The 27,320-nt window shown below is 36.2% G+C and overlaps 1 protein-coding gene across 2 annotated transcripts in view; it reads right to left on the bottom strand.

The window, feature by feature from the left end:
* The window catches only part of NUDCD1 (NudC domain containing 1), a 92,773-nt gene that overhangs the window by 17,230 nt on the left and 48,223 nt on the right, over positions 1-27,320 (bottom strand). The window contains exons 7-8 of one of the 2 annotated variants that reach the window (XM_059901326.1): positions 23,521-23,665; positions 18,950-19,075 (exon numbers count right to left, since the gene is read on the bottom strand). In XM_059901326.1, the coding sequence (XP_059757309.1) occupies positions 18,950-19,075; positions 23,521-23,665 (271 nt within the window). The remainder of the gene's footprint in view (positions 1-18,949; positions 19,076-23,520; positions 23,666-27,320) is intronic. The other variant, XM_059901327.1, reaches the window with a different exon arrangement.

The following is a 27,320-nucleotide window of genomic DNA, read 5'->3' as shown; positions in this document are numbered from 1 at the left end:
GTAATCAAATTTAACACCACAATAGTATGAAAACAGTAGATATCAACCAAGTACCTCCTAATGTGATACACTGGAAAGGAAACATCATTTATGTAATATTATTCCTGGCAAAAATGCAAAATCAGAATCTGATCTTGAGGAAATACTGGACATAGTCTATAAAAGGTAGAAAATAAAGTCAGTGTCATAAGGCTGCATAATTGAATGTTCCAAATTAAAGGACACTACAGACACCACAACTCAATGCAATATGAGACATGGGATTGGACCCTGAATCAGGAAAAGAAATTGCTGTAAAGTACATTATTTGAGCAACTGGTAAAATTTGAATATGGACTCTATATGAGATGAAAGTATTGATATATACCAATGTTAAATTTCCTGAATTGTATTGTGGTTCTACAAGAAAATGTCTTCATTTTTAGTATATATTATGAGGTACTGGGGATAAAAGGGCATGGCATCTTCAACTTACTCCTAAATGTTTAAACAAAAAGAAATGGAGAAACAGAAAAAATGTGGCAAATGTTAATATTATAGTTACTAAAATCTAAGTGAAGGATACTGTATGGGCTGAGGTGTATCCCCTCCCAAATTCATATGCTGAAGTTCCAATCCTCAGCACCTCAGAATGTGACTATACTTGGAAAGAAGACCTTCAAAAAGGTATTTAAAATGAGGTCATTGGGGTAGGTCCAATTCCAAAAGGATTGGTGTCCGAAGAGGAGATTAGGACACAGATACACAGATGGAAGACCATGTGAAGACAAATGCAGGAGACAACCATCTAACAAGCCAAGAAGAGAGGCTCCAGAAGCCAACCCTGCTCAGACTTCTAGCCTTCAGAGCTGTGAGAAAATAAATTTCTGTTGTTTAGCCATCAGTCTGTGGTACTTTGTTACGGCAAGTCCCAGAAAACTAATATAGGTACATAGTAGTTTGTTGTGTTATTTTCGTAACTTTTCTGTAAATTTGAATTTTTTTGAAAACAGTCAAAATTTTAAAATAAAATGGGTCACTGTGGCTACTAAATATAAAATTGGCTTATAAAAATCAATTGCCAACTCACTCTGTAAAGTGGGACAATAATAAAATGGAAACTTCCAAGACTGAATTATAAGGATTAAATGCAGCTGTGTCAATGCTAAAGCGTTACATGAACAGTTTATATTAATAGGTTAGTTATACATTAAGATACACCTTTAAGAAAAATTAGCTAGACAGAGGCTGGGTTACATACTCTATTTTGCAGAGTAATTTGAAATCTCACCTATTCTAGAGTTTAAGATTTAAGGTTAAAGGTTTAAGATTGATGTTTCCATGTGTTAAATGTATAACAAATCTTTCTGCTGCCCATCAGACGCTCACTGCCTTCAGAGATGTAACATGGACAATCCTATCCTACACAAACAACAAAAATGAAACAAATAAATATTATTTGCCAGTAAGTCTTTTTTCTACTGGTCATTGTTTAACCTCAGAATTCAGCGCTGATTACAGGAAGTCACAGGTATTGTGGACTCTGTCATCACACACACATACTGTTCTACCTATTAAATTTAAAATTAAGAAATGGCTTCTCTACAAAGATCACATCCAGGGTACTCTCAGGAAAGCATAATCTAAAGATGAAAGAAAGGGTATAACTGTAAAACTCTTTACTCAAAGAACTCAAAGTGAAAAGAAAGCACCACTCAGTCAGACAAAGGGCTCCCTAAAGACTTAAAGATTATGCCTCACTTATCCAACAACAGGCTTCTAAATAGCTTAAGGACATTGTTCATCAGCTGAATCTCAACAGAAACTCAAGGTAGAGAAAGGCCTTATCTACAAGATATTGTGGGTGTGGCTTTTGTATAATGGAGTAAATCCTAGTAAGATTAACAGAATATCCACAAAATTTTAAGAAAATTAAATCAGCAAGAATAACAACAGCTTGGACTGAAATGGACACAGCACAAAATGAAAAGTGATCCTTAGGGGCCTTCCCTGGTGGCGCAGTGGTTAAGAATCCACCTGCCAATGCAGGGGACACGGGTTCGAGCCCTGGTCCAGGAAGATCCCACATGCCGCAGAGCAACTGAGCCTGTGCATCACAACTGCTAAGCCTGCGAGCCACAACTACTGAGCCCACGTGCCACAACTACTGAGCCCACGTGCCACAACTACTGAAGCCCGCGCTCCTAGAGCCCGTGCTCCGCAGCAAGAGAAGCCACCGCAATGAGAAGCCTGCACACCGCAACGAAGAGTAGCCCCCGCTCGCCGCAATTAGAGAACGCCCACACGTAGCAACGAATACCCAACACAGCCAAAAATAAATAAATAAAATAAATTAAAAAATAAAAAAAAAGTGATCCTTAGATTCCCACCCCCCACCCCCACGCTTGCAATTTCTACAAGTTCCAGGATGTAGGCTATATTACTTTGCTAGTGTTGCCATAACAAAGTACTACAGACTGGGTGGCTTAAACAACGGAAGTTTATTTTCTCACACTTCTGGAGGCTAGAAGTCTGAGATCAAGGTGTTAGCATGGTTGGTTTCTTCTGAAGCTTCTCTCCTTGGCTTATAGATGGCTCTCCTCTCCCTTTATCTTCACATGGTCCTTCCTATGTGTGTCTGTGACCTAATCTCCTCTACTAACAAAGACACCAACCATACTAGATTAGGACCCACCATAATGGCCTCATTTTAATTATCTTTTAAAGGTCTTATCTCCAAATATAGTCACATTCTCAAGGTTAGGATAGGACTAGGGGCTAGGATTCCAACATATGAATTTGGCAGGTATACAATTCAGCCCATAACACAGGCTGAGAAAACTATTAAAGTGCAAACACGTATAAGCCTACCTTGAAAACATTGTAGGTTCGGTTTCAGACCACTGCAATATAGTGAATATCACAATAAAGTGAGTTTTTTGGTTTCCCAATGAATATAAAAGTTATGTCTACACTATACTATAGTCTATTAAGCACACAGTAACACGGTGTCTGAAAAAATAAATGTACCTACTTTAAAAAATACTGGGTTGGCCAAAAATTGACTCTTCCTTTCATGGACGACTGATTTCTCTGTAGCATGTAGTGCTGTTTGACAGCAGTTTACCTATAGAACTTCTTTCAAAATTGGAATCGATCCTCTTAAACCCTGCCACTGCTTTATCAACTAAGTTTAAGTAATATTCTACATCCTTTGTTGCCATTTCAGCAGTCTTGACAGCATCTTCACCAGGAGTAAGTGACTTGTCATCCATAAAAGTTTTATCATGAGATTGCAGTAATTCAGTTACATCTTCAGGCTCCACTTCTAATTCCAGTTCTCTTGCTGTTTCCACCATATCTGCAGTGACTTCCTCCACTGAATTCTTAAACCCCTCAAAGTTATCCATGAGGGTTGGAATCAACTTCTTCCAAACTCCTGTTAATGTTCATATTTTGATCTCTTCCCATAAATAATGATGTTTTTAATGGCATCTAGAATGATGCATTCTTTCTAGAAGGTTTTCAATTTACTTTGTCCAGATCCATCAGAGGAATCACTATCCATGGCAGCTACAGCCTTACAAAGTGTATTTCTTAAAAAAGACTTGAAAGTCGAAACAACTCCTTGATCCACAGGCTGCAGAATGGATGTTATGTTAACAGGCATGAAAACAACATAAACCTCATCATGCATCTCAACCGGAGCTCTTAAGTGACCAGGTAGAACGTCAAGGAGCAGTAGGTCTCAACAGTGGGCTTAAAATATTCAGTAAACCAAGCTGTACACAGACGTGCTGTCATCCAGGCTTTGTTGCTTCATTTACAGCCAGAAGAGATCTAGCATAATTCTCAAGGGCCCTAGAATTTTGGGAATGGTAAATAAGCACTGGCTTCAACTTAAAGTCACCATCTGCATTAGCCCTAACAAGAGAGTCAGCCTATCCTTTGAAGCCAGGCATTGACTACTCTCTAGCTATCTTCTTCCCATATAAGGCTGTTTCACCTACATTGAAAATCTGTTGTGTAATGTTGTTTAGCTGGATAACTTGCTGCAGCTTCTACATCAGCACTTGCTTCTTCACCTTGCATTTTTATGTTATGGAGACGGCTTCTTTCCTTAAACCTAATGAACTAATCTCTATTAGTTTCAAACTTTTCTTCTGCAGCTTCCTCATCTTTCTCAGCCTTTATGGAATTGAAGAAAAGTAGGGCCTTGCTTTGGATTAGGCTTTGGTTTAAGGGAATGCTGTCACTGGTATGATCTTCTATCCAGACCACTAAAACTTTCTCCATGTAATTAGACTGTTTCCTTCCATTCATGTGTTCACTGGAGTAGTACTTTTAATTTCCTTCAAGAACTTTTTCGTTGCATTCACAACTTGACTAACTGGCACAAGAGGCCTAGCTTTTAGCTTATCCTGGCTTTCGACATGCCTTTCTTACTTAGCTTAATCATTTCTAGCTTTTGATTTAAAGTGATAGACATGCAATTCTTCCTTTCACTTGAACACTTAGAGGCTACTGTAGGGTTATTAATTGGCCTAATTTCAATATTATTGTGTCTCAGAGAATAGGGAGGCCCAAGCAGAGGGAGAGATGGGGGAACAGTAATCACTAATCTGCTAATCAGTAGAGCAATCAGAACACACACCTTTATCTCTTAAGTTTGCCATCGGATATGGGCATGGTTTGTGGTGCCCCAAAACAATTACAATGCTAACTTTAAAGATCACTGATCACACATCACCATAACAAATATAATAATGAAAAATTTGAAATACTGTGAGAATCACCAAAATGTGACAAAGAAACACAAGGTGAGCAAATGCTGTTGGAAAAGAGTTGCTGATAGACTTGCTTGACACAGGGTTGTGACAAACCTGTCAACAGGTTTACAACAATTTGTAAAAAACAAAAAACAAAAAAATGCAATATCTGAGAAGTACAACAGAGCAAAGCATAATAAAATGAGGTATGCTTGTATTGACAAATTTAGGCTTTTTGGAACACCAGCCATGGTTAGATTTATACTATAGTGGTAGCTTGTACAGTGCTGTTGGAAGCTCAATCCAGGTGCCAGTTTCTATAGCTACCATCTTCTTCCCAACCACCAGTCTTCACCCAGGAATAGTTACTGCCCTGGCCAGAGTCATGTGCATATCAAAACTGAGGAATTCAGATGCTGAATCTTAAGTTGTCAGTTCTAAAATACCACCTCAATGAAGCATGTTACTAAAAAAAGAGCCAAGAGTCAACTAGAGGATACTTCTCAACACAGGGTTGCCATAAACCTTCAATTTGTAAAAAGTGCAATATCTGCAAAGTGCAATAAAGTAAAGCACAATAAAACGAGGTATGCCTGTAATCTCTCAGGAATAAGGAAAGATGACCTAAAGGGTGGAATCAAGAGCCCAGAGGGCAGAAGAAAGAACCAAGAGCCAGGGAGAAACACTTCCAAATAAGAGTAGGGTTGAGTCTTACTTGAGAAACTTCCAACATTTTGCCTGGCTAGATTTTGGAATTGCTTTGGACCTGTCACCCCTGTGTACCTTCCATATTCCCCCTTTTTGTACGGAAATGTGTACCGTGATAATCCTATGCTTATTCCATCATGTTATATTGGATATACTGGTGCAGATAACTAGTCTTTTAGTTCACAGGGCTACAGATCAAGAGCAACTGTACCCAAGGAGCTGTCCTTAAAGGATCCTCATCTACACCTGGACAAGATTTAGGTGATGATATACTTGCCTTTGAGTGAATGCTATATTAGAATATGACTTTAAGAGACCTTTGCAGGGTACCTATTTTGCATGTGAGAAGGCCACAAATCATTGGGAACAATGGGTATGCCAGTGTCCCCAGTGCCCGTATCAGTGGCTATGATAGCCAGCTACCAAAGTGGCACCCTTTGATCCCTGCCTTCTTTTATTCACAGCCTTATGTCTTCCCCACTCACAATGTACTAGGGTGGGTCTGTGTGACCAACAGAATATAGCAGAAATAACAGTATATCACTACCAAGATCTAGTTATAGAAAACATTACAATTTCCATCTTGGTCACTTCTGTTCTCCCCACAACCCTCTTCAGATCACTCACTCTAAGGGAAGGCAGTTGCCATATCATGAGCAACCTTATGAAGGGGCTCACATGGTTAGAAGCTGAGGTTTCCTGCCAACAACCACGTGAGTGAGCTTGTAAGTGGATCCTGAAGCCCCTGTCAAGCTTCAGATGACTACAGCCCAGGACAACACCTTGAGTACAACCTTAAGAAATATCCTGAACCCAAACCACCAAGCTAAATGCCTTTCAAATTCCCGACCCACAAAAGTATGAGATAATAAATGTTTCTGTTTTAAATCACTAAGTTTTGGGATAACTGGTTATATAGCAACAGATAACTAATAAACATATTTTAAACATTAAGACACTTGTTGCAGGTTAAGAATGGAAAAAATTTAATATAAATACTAATCACAAGAAAGCTGTTGTGGTTACACTAATATCAAACAGAGTATGTTTCATGACAAGGAGTATTAGCCAGAGATAAAAACAGGCATTTCATAATGACAAAAGGGTCAGTTCATCTAGAGAACAAAAAAAAAAATCTTAAATATGTATGCTCCTAATATTACACAGCTTCAAAATACTTGAATTAAGACTGACAAGACTAAAAATTAAAAGGAGAAACTTTAAAATTCACAATTACAGTTGAAGATTGTAACCCTCCTCACCTGGAAACTGTAATAAGTAGAGAGAAAGACAAAAGGGATATTAAAAATTCAACTAATTGAGAGGAGGCAGAGCTGCAGCCGCAAACTCTGCTGACTCGGTGGCAACCATGAGGACCACCTGCCCCTGTGAATTCAGAGGCTCAAGAGTGTCAAATGTTAGGTGGAGACAAGATGGCAGAGTAGAAGGATGTAAGCTCACCTCCTCTCACAAAAACACCAAAATAACTAACTGCTGAACAACCATCAACAAAAAAACCACTGGAACCTACCAAAAACAATATCCTGCATCCAAAGACAAAGAAGAAGGCACAACGAGATGGGGGCAGACAGCAGAAGCAAGAAGAGCTACAACCCTGCAGCCTACAGAATGGAAACCACAATCACAGGAAGTTAGATAAAATGAGACAGCAGAGGAATATGTCCCAGACAAAGGAACAAGATAAAACCCCAGAAGAACAACTAAGTGAAGTGGAGACAGTCAATCTACCCAAAAAAGAATTCAGAATAATGACAGTAAAGATGATTCAAGATATCAGAAAAAGAATGGAGGCACAGACCAAGAAGATACAAGAAATGTTTACCAAAGAGCTAGAAAATATAAAGAACAGAGATGAACAATACAATAACTGAAATTAAAAATACAATAGAAGTAATCTGTAGCAGGATAAATGAGGCAGAAGAACGGATATGCGAGCTTGAAGATGGAACAGTGGAAATCACTGCCACAGACCAGAATAAAGAAAAATTGAGGACAGTCTAACAGAACTATGGGACAATATTAAACTCACAAACATTCGCATTATAGGGGTCCCAAAAGGAGAAGAGAGAAAAAGAACCTGAGAAAATCTTTGAAGAGTAATATCTGGAAACTTCACTAACATGGGAAAGGAAACAGTCACCCAAGTCCAGGAAGCACAGAGAGTCCCAGGCAGGATAAACCCAAGGAGGAACATACTGAGACACATAATAAACTGACAAAAATTAAAGACAAAGAAAAAAAATTAAAAGCAACAAGGGAAAAGCAACAAATAATGTACAAGAGAACTCCCATAAGGTTATCAGCTGATTTCTCAGCAGAAACTCTGCAGGCCAGAAGGGAGTGCCACAATAAAATGATGAAAGGGAAGAACATACAACCAAGAATACTCTACCCAGCAAGGCTCTCATTCAGATTTGACAGAGAAATCAAAAGCTTTACAAACAAGCAAAAGCTAACAGAAGTCAGCACCACCAGACTAGCTTTGCAACAAATGCTGAAGGAACTTCTCTAGGTAGAAAAGAAAAGGCCACAACTAGAAACAATACATTAATAGGATAATACACCATGACCAAGTGGGATTTATCCCAGGGATGCAAGGAGTTTTCAATATCTTTAAATCAATCAGTGTGATAAACCAAAATAACAAATTGAAGAATAAAAACCATATGATCATCTCCATAGATGCAGAAAAAGCTTTTGACAAAATTCAACACCCATTTATGATTAAAAACTCTCCAGAAAGTGGGCATAGAGGGAACATGCCTCAACATAATAAAGGCCATAAATGACAAACCTACAGCTAATATCATACCCAATGGTGAAAAGCTGAAAGAATTTCCTCTAAGATCAGGAACAAGACAAGGATGTCCACTCTTTCCACTTCTATTCAACATAGTTTTGGAAGTCCTAGCCATGGCAATCAGAAAAGAAAAAGAAATAAAAGAAATCCAAATTGGAAAAGAAGAAGTAAAACTGTCATTGTTTGCAGATGACATGATACTATACATAGAAAATTCTAAAGATGCTACCAGAAAACTACTAGAGCTCATCCATGAATTCGGTAAAGTTGCAGGATACAAAATTAATACACAGAAATCTGTTGCATTTCTATACACTAACAAAGAAAGATCGGAAAGAGAAATTAAAGAAACAATACCACTTACCTTTGCATCAAAAAGAATAAAATACCTAGGAATATACCTACCTAAGGAGATAAAAGACCTGTACTCAGAAAACTATGACACTGATGAAAGAAACTGAAGATGGAACAAACAGATGGAAAGATATACCATGTTCTTGGATTGGAAGAATCAATATTGTCAAAATGGCTATACTACCCAAGGCAATCTACAGATTCAGTGCAATCCTACCAAATTACCAATGGCATTTTTCACAGAACTAGAACAAAAAAAATCTTAAAATTTGTATGGAGACACAAACGACCCCGAGTAGCCAAAGCAATCTTGAGAAAGAAAAACGGAGCTGGAGGACTCAGGCTCCCTGACTTCAGACTACACTACAAAGCTACAGTCATCAAAACAGTAATGGTACTGGCACAAAAACAGAAATATAGATCAATGGAACAAGACAGAAAGCCCAGAAATAAACCCACGCACCTATGGTCAATTAATCCACAACAAAGGAGACAAGAATATACAATGGAAAAAAGACAGTCTCTTCAATAAGTGGTGCTGGGAAAACTGGACAGCTACATGTAAAAGAATGAAATCAGAACATTCTTTAACACCATACACAAAAATAAACTCAAAATGGATTGAAGACCTAAATGTAAGACTGGATACTATAAAACTCTTAGAGGAAAACATAGGCAGAACACTCTTTGACATAAACTGCAGCAATATCTTTTTCAATACATCTCCTAGAGTAATGGAAATAAAAACAGAAATAAACAAATGGGACCTAATTAAACTCAAAGACTTTTGCACAGCAAAGGAAACCATAAACAAAACGAAACGACAGCCCAGAGAATGGGAGCAAATATTTGCAAATGATGCAACCGACAAGGGATTAATCTCCAAAATTTACAAACAGCTCATGTGGCTCAATATCAAAAAAACAAACAACCCAATCAAAAAATGGGCAGAAGATCTAAACAGACATTTGTCCAAAGACATACAGAGAATTCCCTGGTGGTACAGTGGTTAGGACTTGGCACTTCCACTGCTGGGGGCCTGGGTTCAATCTGTGGTCAGGAAACTAAGATCCCACAAGCCATGCGGTGCAGCCAAAAAAGAAAAAAAAAAAAAAAGAAGACATCCAGATGGCTAAGAGGCACATGAAAAGATGCTCAACATCGCTAGTTATTAGAGAAATACAAGTCAAGCTACAATGAGGTATCACCTCACACCAGTCAGAATGGCCATCATCAAAAAGTCTACAAATAATAAATGCTGTAGAGAGTGTGGAGAAAAGAGAGCCCTCCTACACTGCTGGTGGGAATGTAAGTTGGTATAGCCACTATGAAGAACAGTATGGAGGTTCCTTAAAAAACTAAAAATAGAGCTACCGTATGATCCAGCAATCCCACTTTCCTGGGTATATCCAGAGAAAACCATGGTTCGAAAGGATACATGCACCCTAATGTTCATTGCAGTGTTGTTTACAATAGCCAAGATATGGAAGCAACCTAAATGTCCACTGACAGATGAATGGATAAAGAAAATGTGGTACATATACACAACGGAATATTACTCACCCATTAAAAAGAATGAAATGCCATTTGCAGCAACATGGATGGACCTGGGGATTATCATACTAAGTGAAGTAAGTCAGACACAGAAAGACAAATATCATATGATATCACTTATATGTGGAATCTAAAAAAATGATACAAGTGAACTTATTTACAAAACAGAAACAGACTCACAGACTTAGAAAACAAACTTATGGTTACCAAAGGGGAAAGGTGGGGGGGAGGGATAAATTGGGAGTTTGGGATTAACATATACACACTACTATATTTAAAATAGATAACCAACAAGGACCTACTGTATAGCACAGGGAACTCTACTCAATATTCTATAATAACCTAAAAGGGAAAAGAATTTGAAAAAGAATAGACACATGTATATGTGTAACTGAACCACTTTGCTGTGCACCTAAAACTAACACAAAACACTGAAAATCAACTATACACCAATATAAAATAAAAATTAAAAAAAAAAAACCTCAGCTATTGAACCTAATACAACTTGACCTAACACAAATTGAGGTCACCCAACCACAGCATATACATATTCTCAAGTATATATGGAAAAAATACCTACAGAGACTGTGTATGTACTAGGCTATAAACAATTTTGCATAAATTTAAAAAGACTGGTTATCCCTAACCACAATGAAGTTAAGTGAGAAATCAGTTTAAGAAAAAACCAACCGGTATACACACACATATCACAAAAAACCCTACATAGTTGGAAATTAAAACACCACCTTATAAATAAGCATGGGTCAAAGAAGAAATCTCAAAGGATATTAGAAAATATGTTAAGCTGAAATAAAATGAAATATATGGAATGAAGGTTAAGTGATACTCTGATGAAAATTTATGGCTCTAAATGCATTTATCAGAGGAGAGGTGCTACAAATCAATTACCTATGTTTCCACCTAAGAAACTAGAAAAAGAGGAGTAAATTAAACCCATAATTAGTAAATAGAGGGGCCATTACTACAATCCTACAAACATTAAAAAGACAATGAGAGAGTATTTTGGAGGACTTCTGCAATAATTCAACAACTTGGATGGAATGGATTAGTATCTTGAAGATCAACAACGATCAACACAAGCTAAAGAAGAAAGAGAAAATCGGAATGGCTCTGTATCTACTAACAAAGCTAAATTCGTAATTAAAACGCTTCCCACAAAAAAACTCCAGGCACAGGTAATTTCAGTGATAAATTTTACCAAACATTTAAGGAGCAAATAATACCTACCCTATACAAACTCTTTCAGAAAATAAACCTCTCAATTCATATTATGAGGACAGCATTACTGTTATCTAAAGAAGAAATTACAGGAAAACCATAGATTAATATCCCTTATGAATATAGAAAGAAAAATCCTTAAAATGCTCATGTTACAATTTTTTAATTAAATGATAAAACTGAACATATTAACAGAATAAAGAAGAAAATCCATATAATCAAGCAAATGCCCAAGAAAGCACTTAAATTCAACACGCATTCATGATTAAAAAGATAAAAATCTCAGCAGACTAGACTATAAGTGAGTTCCTCAACCTAACATACGTAAACCCTAGAATTAACGTCATATTTGATGGTAAACCACTCAATCCTTCTTCCTAAGACTAGGAATAAGACAAGGATTTCTGCTCCCATCAATGAAATTCAACGCTGCATCTGATGTCCTACCTAGTACAATAAGACAAGACAAAGAAATAAAAGGTGTACTGACTGAAAAGAAATGTTAACTATCTTAATTCACAGGCATTATCCTGTACATAAACATATTGACGTATCTACAAAAAAGCACTGGAAAAAGAGAATTTATAAGTTACAATATAAAGTCACTCAACCTTATTTCTATGTAAAAGACAAAACAAATTGGAACTTAAAAAAATATACTAATTACAATAGCTTCCAAAATATGAAATACTGGTGTTAAACTTAACACTAAAAGCTTCAAAATATTGCTAGGAAACATTAAGGGAAACCTAAATAAACAAGAGACATACAATGTTCATGAATGACACAACTCAATATTATTAAGATATCAATTCTCCTCAAGTTGACCTACAAATTAAACACAATCCCAATGACAATCCCAGCAGATGTTTTTGTACAAATTGAAAAGCTGATTGTAAAGTTTTTACAAAAGCAAAACCAATTTAGGAAAATAAAAACAAAGATCAAGACTAACCCTATCTGAAATCAAGACTCACTACCATAGCTACAGAATCAAGCCAGTATAGTACTGTCTAAAGAAGGGATCAGCAAACTTTTACTCAAAGGGCCAGATGGTAAATATTTCAGGCCTAAAGGCCATATGGTCTCTGTTAAAACTATTCAACTCTCTTGATGTAGTATATAAGAAGCCACAGACAATATACAAATAAATGTCTATGGTTGTGTTCCAATAAAACTTTACCAATCAGGTGGCTGTAGGTAACCAGTACGGTTACTGACCCTGTTCCAGATATGAACCATTTGTCAAACACGTGTATTACAAATATCTTCTCCTCACTGCAAGTTTCCTTTTTCACTCTCATAATGGCATCTTTTGATAAACAGATGTTTTTAATGTTTTTAATTTTGATCCAACTGAACATCTTTTTTTTACAGTTAGTGTTTTATATGTCCTGTTCAAATAATCTCTACCTGCTCCAATGCCACAAAAATGTCTGTTTTCCTCTATATGCTTTATTAATTTACTGTTTCATGTTTAGACATGCAATCTATCTGTAATTGATTTTTGCATATGGTGTGATGTAAATGTCAATAAGTTATTTTTCCTATGGATATCTAACAGACTAAGAGCCATTTATTTTGACCATCTTTTTCCCCACTATATTGTAGTATTATCCTTGTCACAAATCAGGCTAATTGTATTCCTGTGTTAGGCTTATTGTCCACAATAACAAACAAACTACATTTATTGTCAAGTATCTATAAATTCCCAGATAAGGGAATTTCCCTTATCTGGTGTGTGAGGGGCAATCGTCCTGGGAAAACGGCTGCTGAATAAAGAAAGAAAAGAGCCATAGGTTGTCTGATAAAAGGTCTTCCGACTGGGATTGTCACTTAGGGTAGTTTCTGAAAATATCCTTGTCCTTTAAGATTCTAGATGAAAGTTTATTAAATATTCTATCTAAAACAAAAACTTCTAGGAAGAGTTTCTTCCTGTAGAGATGCTCAGTATATATGAACTCATATTCTGAGAAAAAATTCTGTCAGTCAAGTAACAATCTCATTGATATCTCAAGGGAAAGGCTAAATTCTAGTGGATTGAGGGCTTGATAACTGTGTAGAAACTTTAAGAATCAAGAAATATGTGATATGCAACTAAAATTATCTTTCCTTTCAGAGAACAGAAGGTAAAAATGGAATTGAAGACTACTTCAAATAGGTCCATCACAGGTAATGTCAATAATAACCATTGGCAACAAATAATTGACATTATCCATTATATTCTCATAATCCTGAAAGAAACTGAAGTGCTTTCAGTTGAATCACACTCATTATGACACCAGTATTACTGTGATACCTGAACATTAACTTGCAGGGAGACAGTTATCCTAAGGACTCTTTCATTTCTGCACATCTTTCTAGCAGAAGCACTAATGTGTTCTAGACTACTACTTCAAGGTGTTTTTAGAGCAAACAACTGTGAAAGGTAAACTGTCTCCCTCCAGAGCAAAAGGCAGGCTTTTTTTACTGTCCAGTAGCATGAACATAATCTCTCTCTCCTGAGCAAGGTCAGCCAAGCTTTCTGGTCATCTCCATATTACACTGTGGGAATTGGGGCACTGGGAATTGGTCCAAATGTTGATACTCTAGCTAATATTACTGCTGTCAGTAATAAACTGTCCTTTGTTTCTGACCCAAGAGTCTCATGTCTTTTACCAGCATCTTGCTAGTTTATGGGAAAGTTAAAAATCTCAAACGCACTGCGATTTTGGAGATAAAGATGGGATGCTGATAGAGACATGGCTCTCTTAAAGAAAAAATATGAGGGCCTTATGGTTCAATTTATACAATTTGAGGTAAGTCTGTGGGTACTGGTAGCAAATATGCTGACCAGATTGTATGGCCAATCAGGCAACAAATGGTCCTCTATTTTACTGCCTGGTAATTAGGAAGACTTGGGGAGAGGGGTGCAGACTGCTTCCAGGGAAGATGGTTCATAGACAGCTGCCTGAATGGTGCTCTGGTTGTTTCTAACTCTTCCGGAAGAGAATACCTCCTCACCAACCTAATGGTGAGCCTCAGGTCCATCCCACAGTAACAACTAGCACTAGGATTTGTCTCCTCCCACTTTCAGGCACTGTTACAGAGATATATACCTACTCTGAGCATGAAGGCAGGGAAATGATTACATAGCTTCATTTCTAATATAGTCAAATTTGATATAATCAAGTAAATTATAAATTCAGTACCTCAAGGAGCTTAAAAGCTTGAGAACCACTGATTTAGATACTTTCTAAATGTATTTCCTTCCTCTATAAACTCTGATCCTATTCTTAATATCTTTTTGAAAGAATTAGTATACTGAATACATGCCATTTCTACTACCTTTCTTAGTGACATTAACCTAAAAGAATTATTTCCTGTTTGTACTTCCTCTGCTTACTGTCTCAGTGAGTTTATAAGTCACAAATATTCTTTTCAGCTGTTTCATTCTCATGTTTTAAGCAGTAAATGACGAATACCACCTGATCTGCAAAATTCACTGTAATTTTTTAAAAACATCCTATCATCTTTTGATTGTTCAAGGCTATATTTAATTTGATCTCTATAGATCAGTGTTGTCTGGAAGTAATAAAATGCAAGGCAAATACATAATTTTAAGTTTTCTAGCAGCCACATTAAAAAGTAAAGAGAAATGGGATGTATTCATTTTAATAAATGTATTTTACTTAACCAAACATAACCAATTATCATTTCAACATGAACATTCATATAAAGTCATTATTAATAATATATTTCACATTCTTTTTTTCATGCTAAGTTTTCAAAATCTGGTTGTGTATTTTACACTTACAGCACATTTCAAACAAACTAGCCACATTTCAAGTGCTCAAAAGCTATGTGGCTAGTGACTAATATTTTGGATAATACAGCTCTAGATAAAAGCAAAAATAATTCATCTTCAACTGTATCTAAATTCTGATTTCAGTTTTACACCTCAGTGATCACATCTTATTACTTTTCTTCTTAGCTTCTGAAATTTAATATTTCTCTTTTATTCTGCTGCTACATATATTCATTTAACATTTTACTTTCCAAATGCCAAATTCTAACCCTAATTTACATTTCTTTCAGGGAATTTTTTATTTTGGAAAATCTGGCATTTACAATATAGAGTTCTGACCTTTTTGTTACAGTATTTTTTTTTTCTTCTAAATTAAGGACATATACTGACCTTTCCATGTACAGGTAATTTCCAATTGTCCAAAGTCATGACAAATGAAATCAAGAAGATAAATCTGAAGTAAACATTGAAGAAAGGAGTACAAATTACCCATATAGTACTATCTGATGCCTAAAATGGATGTACCACTGAATATCCACAATATTGGAGCCTCCTTCATTCCCTTCCCCAATGACATGCCAACTGGTATCCTCTTAGGTACACCAAGAAACTATTTTTGAACAAGCTACATTTGACCAGACAGACCTTGACTTTCATACAATACACTGACTTACCAAATCTGTCTTTTTTATTTTTACTTTTTAAATTATTATTATTTTTTTGGCCGCACCGCACAACATGTGGGATCTTAGTTCCCCGACCAGGGATCGAACCTGTGCCCCCTTCAATGGACCTCCAGGGAAGTCCCCAAATCTGTCTTCAGAAAGAAGATGGACTTAGTACTTAATTGTTGTTCCAGTTATTACCATTCCACTTATTCCCAAACATCAATGTTTATTGCATTTTTATTTCACTGAATCTTTGCCTATATTCATAAAAAAATGACTAATGATAGAAAAATCAAAGTGCTTATCATTATAAAAAGAAACTTTGGCCTCAAATTTAACTCAATTGAGATACTGGTTCAAGATAGCAATATAGAAAGATACTGAACTCACCTCCTCCCATGAAGGAGGGGCAAGCATCTAATTCAACACACATCTAGGAGCCTACTGAAACATACTTCAGGGAGAGGAAGTAAGTGCCATCTTTTGCACTCTTCCTCTGCCTCACTTCAGAGCACCAGTAATCTCCCAGAGGGAACCTTGTACACACATCTAGTGCCCCAGTTTTCACATCTGGTGCTCTGGTTTTTGTGGCTTCTGCCCAGGGGATGCTCACAGATTGCCTGGTTCTGGTAGCCAGTAGGGCTTGCATTCCTGGTGCCATGGGACTATAGCAATTAGAGACAGTTCCTGGCTGACTACCACTACAGGGCTCAACGGAGATGGCAGACCGAAACACACCCCCAGTCTTTCTGTGAAAAAACCCTCTCTGCTTGTCCTAAAGCTTCAGAGTAGTGGTAGGCTTCTGGTGTGACACATACCTAGAGGCCTACTGAGGTGCTGCTCTCTGTGGACAGAGGCCAGTGATTGCCATCTTTGCACATTCCCTCTGCCTTACTCTAAGTCACTGGTATCTCCAGGAAAGGAGCTTGCATACTCATCTGGTGCCCCAATTTTTGCGACTGTCGCCCAGGGTATACCTCTAGATCATCTGGCTCTGGTGGACAGTGGGACTGACTTATGTTTGCGATCCCACAGGACTGTACATATTTGTGTACTTCAAAACCTGATGCCTGAGGGTCTGGCTTCCAACCAGCCTGAATTCAGGTGCTGACTGAGATCGTCCATTTTGGGACACTAACAGGTCTTGGCACACCCTCAACTACTGGGAGCCAAAAAGAAAAAAAGCTGCTTGGACAATCACAAAGTCTGAGAGGCAACTAAGAACTAGGGGCAGAGTTGAACAATAAGGTTCATCTCCTATATAAGACCATGTCTTTAACTGGGAGAGATGGCTATTTTATTTAACGGATAGAAACCAACACAGCAAGTCAAGGAAAATGAAGAAACAGAGGAATATCTTTCAAAGGAAGCAATAAGATAAAACCTCAGAAAGAGACGTTAATGAAACAGAGATAAGTGATTTAACTGATAAAGAGTTCAAAATAATGGTCATAAAGATGCCCACTGAGCTTGGGAGAAGAATGAACAAAGTGAGAACTTCAACAAAGCTTAGAAAAATATAAGAGAGTATATATTTATATAAGTATATAAGAAGTATCAACTTCTTCCTCTAAGGAGCTAGAGGCCTCAGAGAATAAGATGTTTCCACCACTCCACCAGGGTCAGCCAGATCTGGTTTGGCACTGCCTGTGACTAAGGTTAAATTTACTAAATTCCAGGATTTAGTCAGCAGATGGGGCTTTTGTACCCTAATTTGTAAATAATAAATGTTTTATTTTGGCCCCCTTCTGTTACTCCTTGGTTTTAATTTTTAGTATGCTTAAACATAGCAAATAAAGAGAAGTACCATTAACTAGACGCCTCTCAGTGACCAACATTAAACTACTTGATCAATACTACTTAGTAGTGCTATACTAAAATGAACTGAAATTCTCGGAGAAGCTAAGCTTAAACAATAACATTTTACGACATCTAAGATCAGGTGTCTTCTCTATAAAAGTTAGGCAGGAAACAGTACCTAAAAGTTATAGCTCCTAAGACTATAACTTTAGGAAGAAAGGCCAGATTCTTCAAGAATAAATAATCTACAGTTAGTCAGATTGAAGAGTCTTTCATCAGTCACACTTAAGAGTGATTTTCTAAAATCTAACCCAAGGCAGTAAGAGTAATTGTGTAATGGCTCTTCACTCACAATTAAGGGAGTTATCTGTGGGATTATGTCAGAACTAAACAATATCTAAGAAGCAAAATGCCTAAAAACATCTAACGACTTTGATCATCTGGGCTTTGGATCAATGCCCAGATTGCATAAAATAATATGACCAAGAACTTTGTTTACTCTTCACTTAGAGGAGTGATTGACAAAGAAGGGAAACATAAAAGTGTATGCAAATTTCTTGAGATCCAAGATGCACCTGAAACAATTTTTATTTCTATGACTGTTACCAAGAGATCAGTCTAAAAATATGTTTTTAAGCAGTTATCCGAATCAGAACCTTTGGTGGGTGTTAGGTACACTGTGGTAAGCAAAATGTCATCTCTGTGCTTTTTAGAAATTATTGGAGTTAGTTAGTTATAGGAGAGCAAAGCAGATGCAGAAATTAATCATAAGAGTAAGTAATTTTGGTACAAGCTTGAAGGACACCTCTTTCTACCCACTGGTCTTATGCCATCCCACCTCATTTGTCTAAATAGGTATAATCAAAGAAATGCTCATTTTTATAACACCTTTGAGTATTGTAATACCCAGCCATTAGTTTAAAAAATGTTAAGTATCCAAAAAAAGTTAGGAAAGGACAGTGAGTGAGAGGAAAGTTAGATATTAAGTTGTTATATATTACAGGCACAACTACACATAGAAAAACTGCACAGAAAAAAAGCCCACTGAAAGATATCAATATGCAGTAGTGCCAAACATACAACATTGTTTAATTAGGGATGATGGTATAAAAAGATGGTTACTTTAGGGAGTGAAGAAATTTACGTCACAGCCAGTAACTGACAATCAAGCTGTCTTTGCAAAATAGTATTTAGTCAATCAATTATCATCTCATCTGAATAACTTTTATTTATTCACAAATTTTTAGAAATATCATTATCAAGAACTTACCACATGAGTAGTTTTTAATGTACTGCCATCAAATCTGCATAAACTGGAGCTCTCTTCAAAGAAAATATCACATTCTTCTAACTCTTGAGCATTACAAGGAGGTTTACCTTTATCTGGATTTGGATTCTTAGACCATAAAAGAAAATAAATAACAACAAGAGAATGAATTTCTTCATACTCAACGATGTTAAGATTACAGCAATAATTAAACATTAAATTTCAGACTCATGACCAATAAAAACTTAAAAACAGACACAAAAAAGATAGAATGATGGAATCAGCAGAAAAAGATATGAAAACAGCTATTATAAACTTGTTCTATATACTCAGAGATGTAAAGAAAAACAAACACATTGAGAAATATGGAAGATATAAAAAAGAATTAAACTGAAATTCTAGATATGAAAATACAATATCTGAAATGGAAAACACAATATTTAGATGGGATTGACAGCTGATTAGACATTGCAGAAGAAAAGACAACCAGTGAGTTGGAGTCTATCTAAAATGTAACAATCTAAAATAGTAATAGAGTCTATCTAAAAATGAAGCACAGAGAAGACAAAAAATAAAAACACACACAAAAGATGAGAACCCTAGTGACCTGTGGAACAATATCAAATGGTCTAACATATGAGTATTTGGAAGAATGCAAGAAGAATGGAAAAAATTTTGAAGAAATAATGGCAATTTTTTTTCACATTTGATGAAAACTATAATCCTACAGATTAAAGAAGGTCAAAGAACCCCAAGCATAGCAAACATTAAGAAAAAAAAAAAAAAACACAGCAAGTCACATTACAATGAAATTGCTGAAAATGAGAAAAATGAAATTATTCTCTAAGTAATAAAGAGAAAATCTTAAAAGTGGTTAGAGGAGGGAAAAATCACATTACTGACAGAGGAACAAAATTACAAATGACAGCTGACTTCTCATCAGAAACTACACAAGCCAGAAAACAATGGAGTATATTTGAAGTTCTGAAAGGGAAAAAAACCCTGTCAGCACTGACTTACACCCTTAACAAAAACAGCTTTAAAAGAAGGAAGACATGTATTTTTGCAGACAAGGAAGACATGTATTTCTGCAGACAAACACAAGCTGAAAGAATTTATCCAGCAGAACTACATTGCAAGAAATGACAAAAGAAGTTTTTCAGCCAGGAAAAAAATGACACCAGATAGCAATCTGAATCAACACAAAGAAATGTAAAAAAGAGGAAATGACAAATATTTGGATCAATATAAGGCTTTTTCACCCTGCATTTTTAATCTCTTTAAAAGAAAACTGACTGACTAAAGTTAAAATGATAACATATCATGAAGTTTATAACATAGAAATAAAATGACAAAAATAACACAAAGGATGGAATGGAAATATACTGTAAAGTTCTTAACTTATGAGTTAAGTGATATATTTTGAGGATAGACGGTGATAAGGTGAAGATGTATACTATAAACTCTAGAACCACTAAACACACACACAAATATCTACCCAAACAAAAACACAGAGGTATAGTTAAAGATATGCCAAAAGTAGAGATAAATGGAATCGTTAAAATAATTTTAATATGTTCACTGTTTGAATGTAAAAATCACTGTTTGGTCTTATATCCCTCAAAGAGTAAAAAAGGATCACTTAAATGATAAACTATACATTCACATGCATATAACAGAAATACAATTCTATAACAACTGATAAAATGTCCACACAACTAGTTTGCCAAAATGCAGTCATGTTACTGAGAACCTAATGAAAGGACCAGAGAGTCTGTGAAACTAAATGTCCGGAAGTTACAGACATTATCAAATCTGTCCATTTTCCAGCTGGGATATGGAGCCAGCTAGCTGTGGTTGTCTTCTCCTTTCTAAGTATCAATGAAACAATTCTGGTTGCAGCGGCTGGCTGAGAAGGCAATTCCAGCAATTAGCTGGGGCCATTTTGTCACAGTGTCTCAAGAAGATATATACATCCAGCAGAAAAGAAAGCACCCTCCCCACTCCTCCCTCCCTTCTCCTTTCAATTATCCATATGTTAGAGATGGGAGGGCAAAAATTAAAAGCTAAGGACTATCAAAGCAGCCAGTACTTAACAGGACAAGATTACAGAGAAAAAGGAATAGCAAGGAGAACCCAAGACTATGCTGCTTTCCTAGAGTTATCTGCTATTTCAAGCTGAGCTGAAAAAGACGAGTGGGAAGCAGAGGATAAGGGGCTAAAGAGCTGAGTTTTGATAATTATCAAAGTGCTTGGGAGACAAAAATTAGAGATCAAGGCCCACACAGGAGGAGAAACCCTGGTAAACATTCCAGACTTTCAGTTGAGATTCATGAAAAGTTCCACCCTAGGAGTAAGAACAAAGAATAAACCAGCCATGCAAAAAACTGAAATCCAGCATCAAATCAAATCAATCAGTAACAGGATTAAGAAAACAGGCAGAAAATTTTGGGGATGCAGCTAATGTAGTATTTAGAAGGAAGTGTATAGCATTACATGCTTTCATTAGAAAAGGAGAAAGGTCAAAAATCAATCATCTAAGCTTTCACCTTCAAAAAAGACCAAAATAAATCTAAAGCAAGCAAAAGAGAGAAATAAATGTAATAATAGAAATGAATGAAATTGGAAACTGAAAAAAAAGGAAAAATAAAGTCAATAGAAACAGATGCCCCAAATAATCCTGTAACTATTAAAGAAATTAAATTCATGGTTTAGAACCTTCAAAAAAGAAAACTCCAGTCCAGATAGTTTCACTGGCAACATCTATCAAACATTAAAGAAGATATAATGCCAAGTCTACACAATCTCTTCCAGAAATAGAAGATAGCAACACTTCCCTACTCATTTTATGAACTCAGCATTACCCAGATACCAAAAGTAGATAAAGACAGTAAAAAGACAAAACAAAACAAAAACTATAGGCCCCAATATTGCTCACAAACATAAACGTAAAACTCTTCAATAACATATTAGTAAACCAAACCAGTGATATGTAAAAAAGAATAATACATCATGACCATCATGATAAATACTCTTAGCATACTAGGAATAGAAGGAAATTTCCTCAAAGTGATAAAAAGAATCCATCATACTTAATAGTGAAAATTCAGTCTTTTCCCCAAGATCATGAATAAGGCAAGAATATTTGCTTTCACTATTCACCATTCCTATTTTACAGTGGATTAGAGGTTCTAATCAATGCAGTAAGGCAAGAAAAAGTATAAAGATCTGAAAAACACAAAACTGCCTTCAGTTAGAGATGACAAGATTCTGGTTTTTATTTTAAAAGTAACAAACACACTAGTGTTTAGGCATAAATAACTTACTCATATATATGAATATTCATTTGAAATCATCAAGTTTAAAAGACAGTTAGTAGCAATTATCTACAATCTCAAAACAAACCCCCACTACTATCACTATAATTATATCCCCAGAGCCCTATCACAATAAATACTTGCTGAATATTGAATGAACACAGAGCAATGCAGTCTGCATGGCTTATAACAAGAGGGCTATGAAATCGAAGTTCTATAGTCATACATATGAATTCCAGTGATTCTTGAAATTTTCCATTATGCTAGAAAATGTGAAACTTGGTTTCTCCATTTTGGTCATGTTTTCTTTTGTCAGAGACGTCTACTTTCAATATTCTAATCTTTCCTTTCTACCTTAGGATGCAACTAACCCTACAGTATAAATACTTCTTTATATAATCTTCCTCATAGCTATAATTCCAGATGACAATAAATCAGACATTTTAAATTTGCTGATATGTTTTGGTAAAGGAACATAACTGAAGTTCTGCTGTATTGCTGTATTTGTTCAAATTCTTAACATTATCTTAAATGTTATCAGAGTAGGAACATACTCAACAGAAATCTCACAGTTGTATGTTTTATATGTATACACACACACACACACACACACACACAAACACCCCTTGTGATATTCTAAGAGCACCCAGAAAATTTCAATGACTACACGTAGATTATTAGCAAGGTAGGGGGTAAAATCATAATTTTTGTCCCTGTCAGCTTTGGTCAGTCAATTCTTCTAAAAGAGAATATAGATATACACCAAGATAGAGCTGACACTTGAACAACATGGGTTTGAACTGGAAAGGTCCACTTAAAATACATACTACAGAAATATGTAATACCCAATGGCTGAATCTGAGGATGTGGAGCAGTAGATACAGAGGACCAACTGTAAAGTTACACTTGGATTTCTGAGTGCACGAGGGTTGGTCCCCTAACCACTGCACTGTTCAAGTGTCAACTATATATCTCTTTTTTTCTCTCTCTGTACATATATTGAGAGAGACATATATACATACAACCATACATGCACACCCACCCTATATGTACAACATGCCCACACACATATATATATTCACACAGTATAAGGAATAAATATTAGAATTTTAAGCCATATTCAAACACTAGTCAGTTAATACCTAACCTGTCTCTTACATTAGCAAAAGCAAAATAATGTTTGAAAAACATGGTATAATCCTCACATAACATACTTCTGGATCCTTGGGAAGTCACACTGCTATTGCAATTGCTTACCAGTTCATCAGAGGTCAAATGCATCAAACGTTCAGCTATTGCAGCACATTGGGCTGAGTCTCTAATAAATTCCCCCTGTTTATCACCGACCACTAGCTCTGGCCATGTCAGTCCTTCATTCTTTTTAATCAAGGAAATCTCCAAGCTAGAAGTTTAAGATGAGAAAAGTAATGTTACATTAAGCAACTATACAAATTATACAACCAATACCAAACAGAAGAATCTTCCACAGAAATTACCCCTCTGATGTCCAGAGGATGTTTTACCAAAAATCATGTTCATTTTCATTCTGCATATGATGGAAAACCTATCGTCCAAGGGTAAACAATATAGATTTAATAGACAAGAAGGTACCACTGGAGTGATTGGAAAGAGTAAGACCACTCAGAAAGTACTGCTGCAGTTCAGGTGTGCTGTGTGTTACCAATCTTCAGTAATAGAAAAGTGCAAGCAGCATGAATCTATGAGCTATTTCACTGGGGAATGGGGGTGGGGGTGGGCACATAAAGTTAACTGGAAAGGGCCTATAACTAAAGGTACCTCTTTGTGTGTGGAGCCAACAATTACCTTCATTATCACAAACTAGTAGCCATAATATATTATTAACCTAAATATCAGGAAGGTTAGTTAAATCAATAAAAAAGGACCCAGCGGGGAACACTAAGATTAAGGACTGATGCAGCAGAAAAGGGAGAGAGAGCTGAGTCAGGGCAGACTGTGGACATGGGATAGGGAGTTGCCCATGTGCCTCTTGAATAGGAAAGGAAATCCAGGTAAGCTGGCTGTTGCTATAATACAGAGAAAAGTGGAGTTGGTGGTAGCTGTTTCACAGCAAAGCAACCTTTTCTATGTGCCATCTCTGGAACACGTGGGCCATACTAACCCATGCCCTGGAACACAACTGCAAGGAAACAATTGCAACAACACGATAGTAACTATTATCGTAATTATCAAATAGAACATGCAAACTTATCAGATATTCTTTTTCAAGGCTATTATCACTACCTCATGAATTAATTACAGTACTTTAAAATTTTCTAAAACTTCCTGTATTTTAAGAGACTATACAAAATAATATCTCTCTTATGTAATGAGTTCCTATCATTAGCATTAAAAACTACCACCATGGTCAATAATGCCCAGATTTAGTTACATTTTCTAAGGAGAAAGCTAATCTTGAATGATGATGAAGATAATAATGATGGTAATAAAAATAATGACAGCAGCTTATACTTACCTAATGCTTACCGTAAACTAGGTGCTATCTTAAGCACTTTACATGTTTTAACTCATTTATTGCTCATCACAAACAAATTAAGTACTATTATCATCTCCATTTTACAAGTAAGAAAAGAAAGCACTGAGAGGTTAAGTAACTTGCCAAGGTCACAAGCTAGTAAAGCAGTCTGGCTCCAAGTCCATGTTCTTCACTACTGCACTATTCTGCCTCTCTGAAAAAATATATGTAAATAACTATTAAAGAACTTGTACCTAGTGACCAGAATGCATAAATACTGTTCTTAGTTGCTACCTAAAGAAGTTAGAGTTCATACAGTTTTAGTTATAAAGAATTTATGAACCATCATTAAATTGGCATATCTAGTCAATGTTACTCTTTTAGCACAAATGCATTTCTACATTTTAAAACTAGAATCACATCCTACCATCCAAGCAAAAAGGAACACATAGCCCCATACATAATGAACTACAGATTAGTTAACAAATCCTTCCAAAACTAAAAGGAACATTAACTACTGAAAATGAGATGAATAATATAATCAAGTACAAAAAAATCATGTGTTTTTAAACAAATGATACCACCTACACAGCACTGTAATTATCTTTTGTAACATAAAATAGTAATCAAGCACCTCAAATTTAATGAAAAAAGAATACTGGTCTATATTCATGTGTTAAACGCTGAAACTATTTGCATAAGGTCCAGCTCTTCTCCTAAACCTTGGCTGGGTTACTGCTTGATGACTTATATTTAGCAGTATGTTCCAGCTGGTTTGCCAATTTAAAAATGCTATCCTCGAGCAGAAGCAAGAAAAACTACAATCCTGCAACCTGTGGACCAAAAACCACAGTTACAGAAAGATAGACAAGATGAAAAGGCAGAGGGCTATGTACCAGATGAAGGAACAAGAAAAAACCCCAGAAAAACAACTAAATGAAGTGGAGATAGGCAACCTTCTAGAAAAAGAATTCAGAATAATGATAGTGAAGATGATCCAGGACCTCGGAATAAGAATGGAGGCAAAGATTGAGAAGATGCAAGAAATGATTAACAAAGACCTAGAAGAATTAAAGAACAAACAAACAGAGATGACCAATACAATAACTGAAATGAAAACTACACTAGAAGGAATCAATAGCAGAATAACTGAGGCAGAAGGACGGATAAGTGACCTGGAAGACAGAATGGTGGAATTCACTGCTGCGGAACAGAATAAAGAAAAAAGAAGGAAAAGAAATGAAGACAGCTTAAGAGACCTCTGGGACAACATTAAACGCAACAACATTCACATTATAGGGGTCCCAGAAGGAGAAGAGAGAGAGAAAGGACCAGAGAAAATATTTGAAGAGATTATAGTCGAAAACTTCCCTAACATGGGAAAGGAAATAGCCACCCAAGTCCAGGAAGCGCAGAGAGCCCCATACAGGATAAACCCAAGGAGAAACATGCCGAGACACATAGTAATCAAAGTGGCAAAAAATAAAGACAAAGAAAAATTATTGAAAGCAGCAAGGGAAAAATGACAAATAACATACAAGGGAACTCCCATAAGGTTAACAGCTGATTTCTCAGCAGAAACTCTACAAGCCAGAAGGGAGTGGCATGATATACTTAAAGTGATGAAAGGGAAGAACCTACAACCAAGATTACTCTACCCAGCAAGGATCTCATTTAGATTTGATGGAGAAATCAAAAGCTTTACAGACAAGCAAAAGCTACGAGAATTCAGCACCACCAAACCAGCTCTACAACAAATGCTAAAGGAACTTCTCTAAGTGGGAAACACAAGAGAAGAAAAGGACCTACAAAAACAAACCCAAAACAATTAAGAAAATGGTCATAGGAACATACATATCGATAATTACCTTAAACGTGAATGGATTAAATGCCCCAACCAAAAGACATAGACTGGCTGAATGGATACAAAAACAAGACCCATATATATGCTGTCTACAAGAGACCCACTTCAGACCTAGGGACACATACAGACTGAAAGGGAGGGGATGGAAAAAGATATTCCATGCAAATGGAAATCAAAAGAAAGCTGCAGTAGCTATACTCATATCAGATAAAATAGACTTTAAAATAAAGAATGTTACAAGATACAAGGAAGGACACTACATAATGATCAAGGGATCAATCCAAGAAGAAGATATAACAATTATAAATATATATGCACCCAACATAGGAGCACCTCAATACATAAGGCAACTGCTAACAGCTATAAAAGAGGAAATTGACAGTAACACAAGAATAGTGGGGGACTTTAACACCTCACTTACACCAATGGACAGATCATCCAAAATGAAAATGAATAAGGAAACAGAAGCTTTAAATGACACAACAGACCAGTTAGATTTAATTGATATATACAGGACATTCCATCCAAAAACAGCAGATTACACGTTCTTCTCAGGTGCGCACGGAACATTCTCCAGGATAGATCACATCTTGGGTCACAAATCAAGCCTCAGTAAATTTAAGAAAATTGAAATCATATCAAGCATCTTTTCTGACCACAACGCTATGAGATTAGAAATGAATTACAGGGAAAACAACG

The sequence above is a fragment of the Balaenoptera ricei genome, chromosome 17 (assembly GCF_028023285.1).
Source record: "Balaenoptera ricei isolate mBalRic1 chromosome 17, mBalRic1.hap2, whole genome shotgun sequence".
NCBI lineage: Eukaryota > Metazoa > Chordata > Mammalia > Artiodactyla > Balaenopteridae > Balaenoptera > Balaenoptera ricei.
Note: the sequence above shows the minus strand (reverse complement) of the source record. Positions and strands in the feature narration are given on the sequence as shown.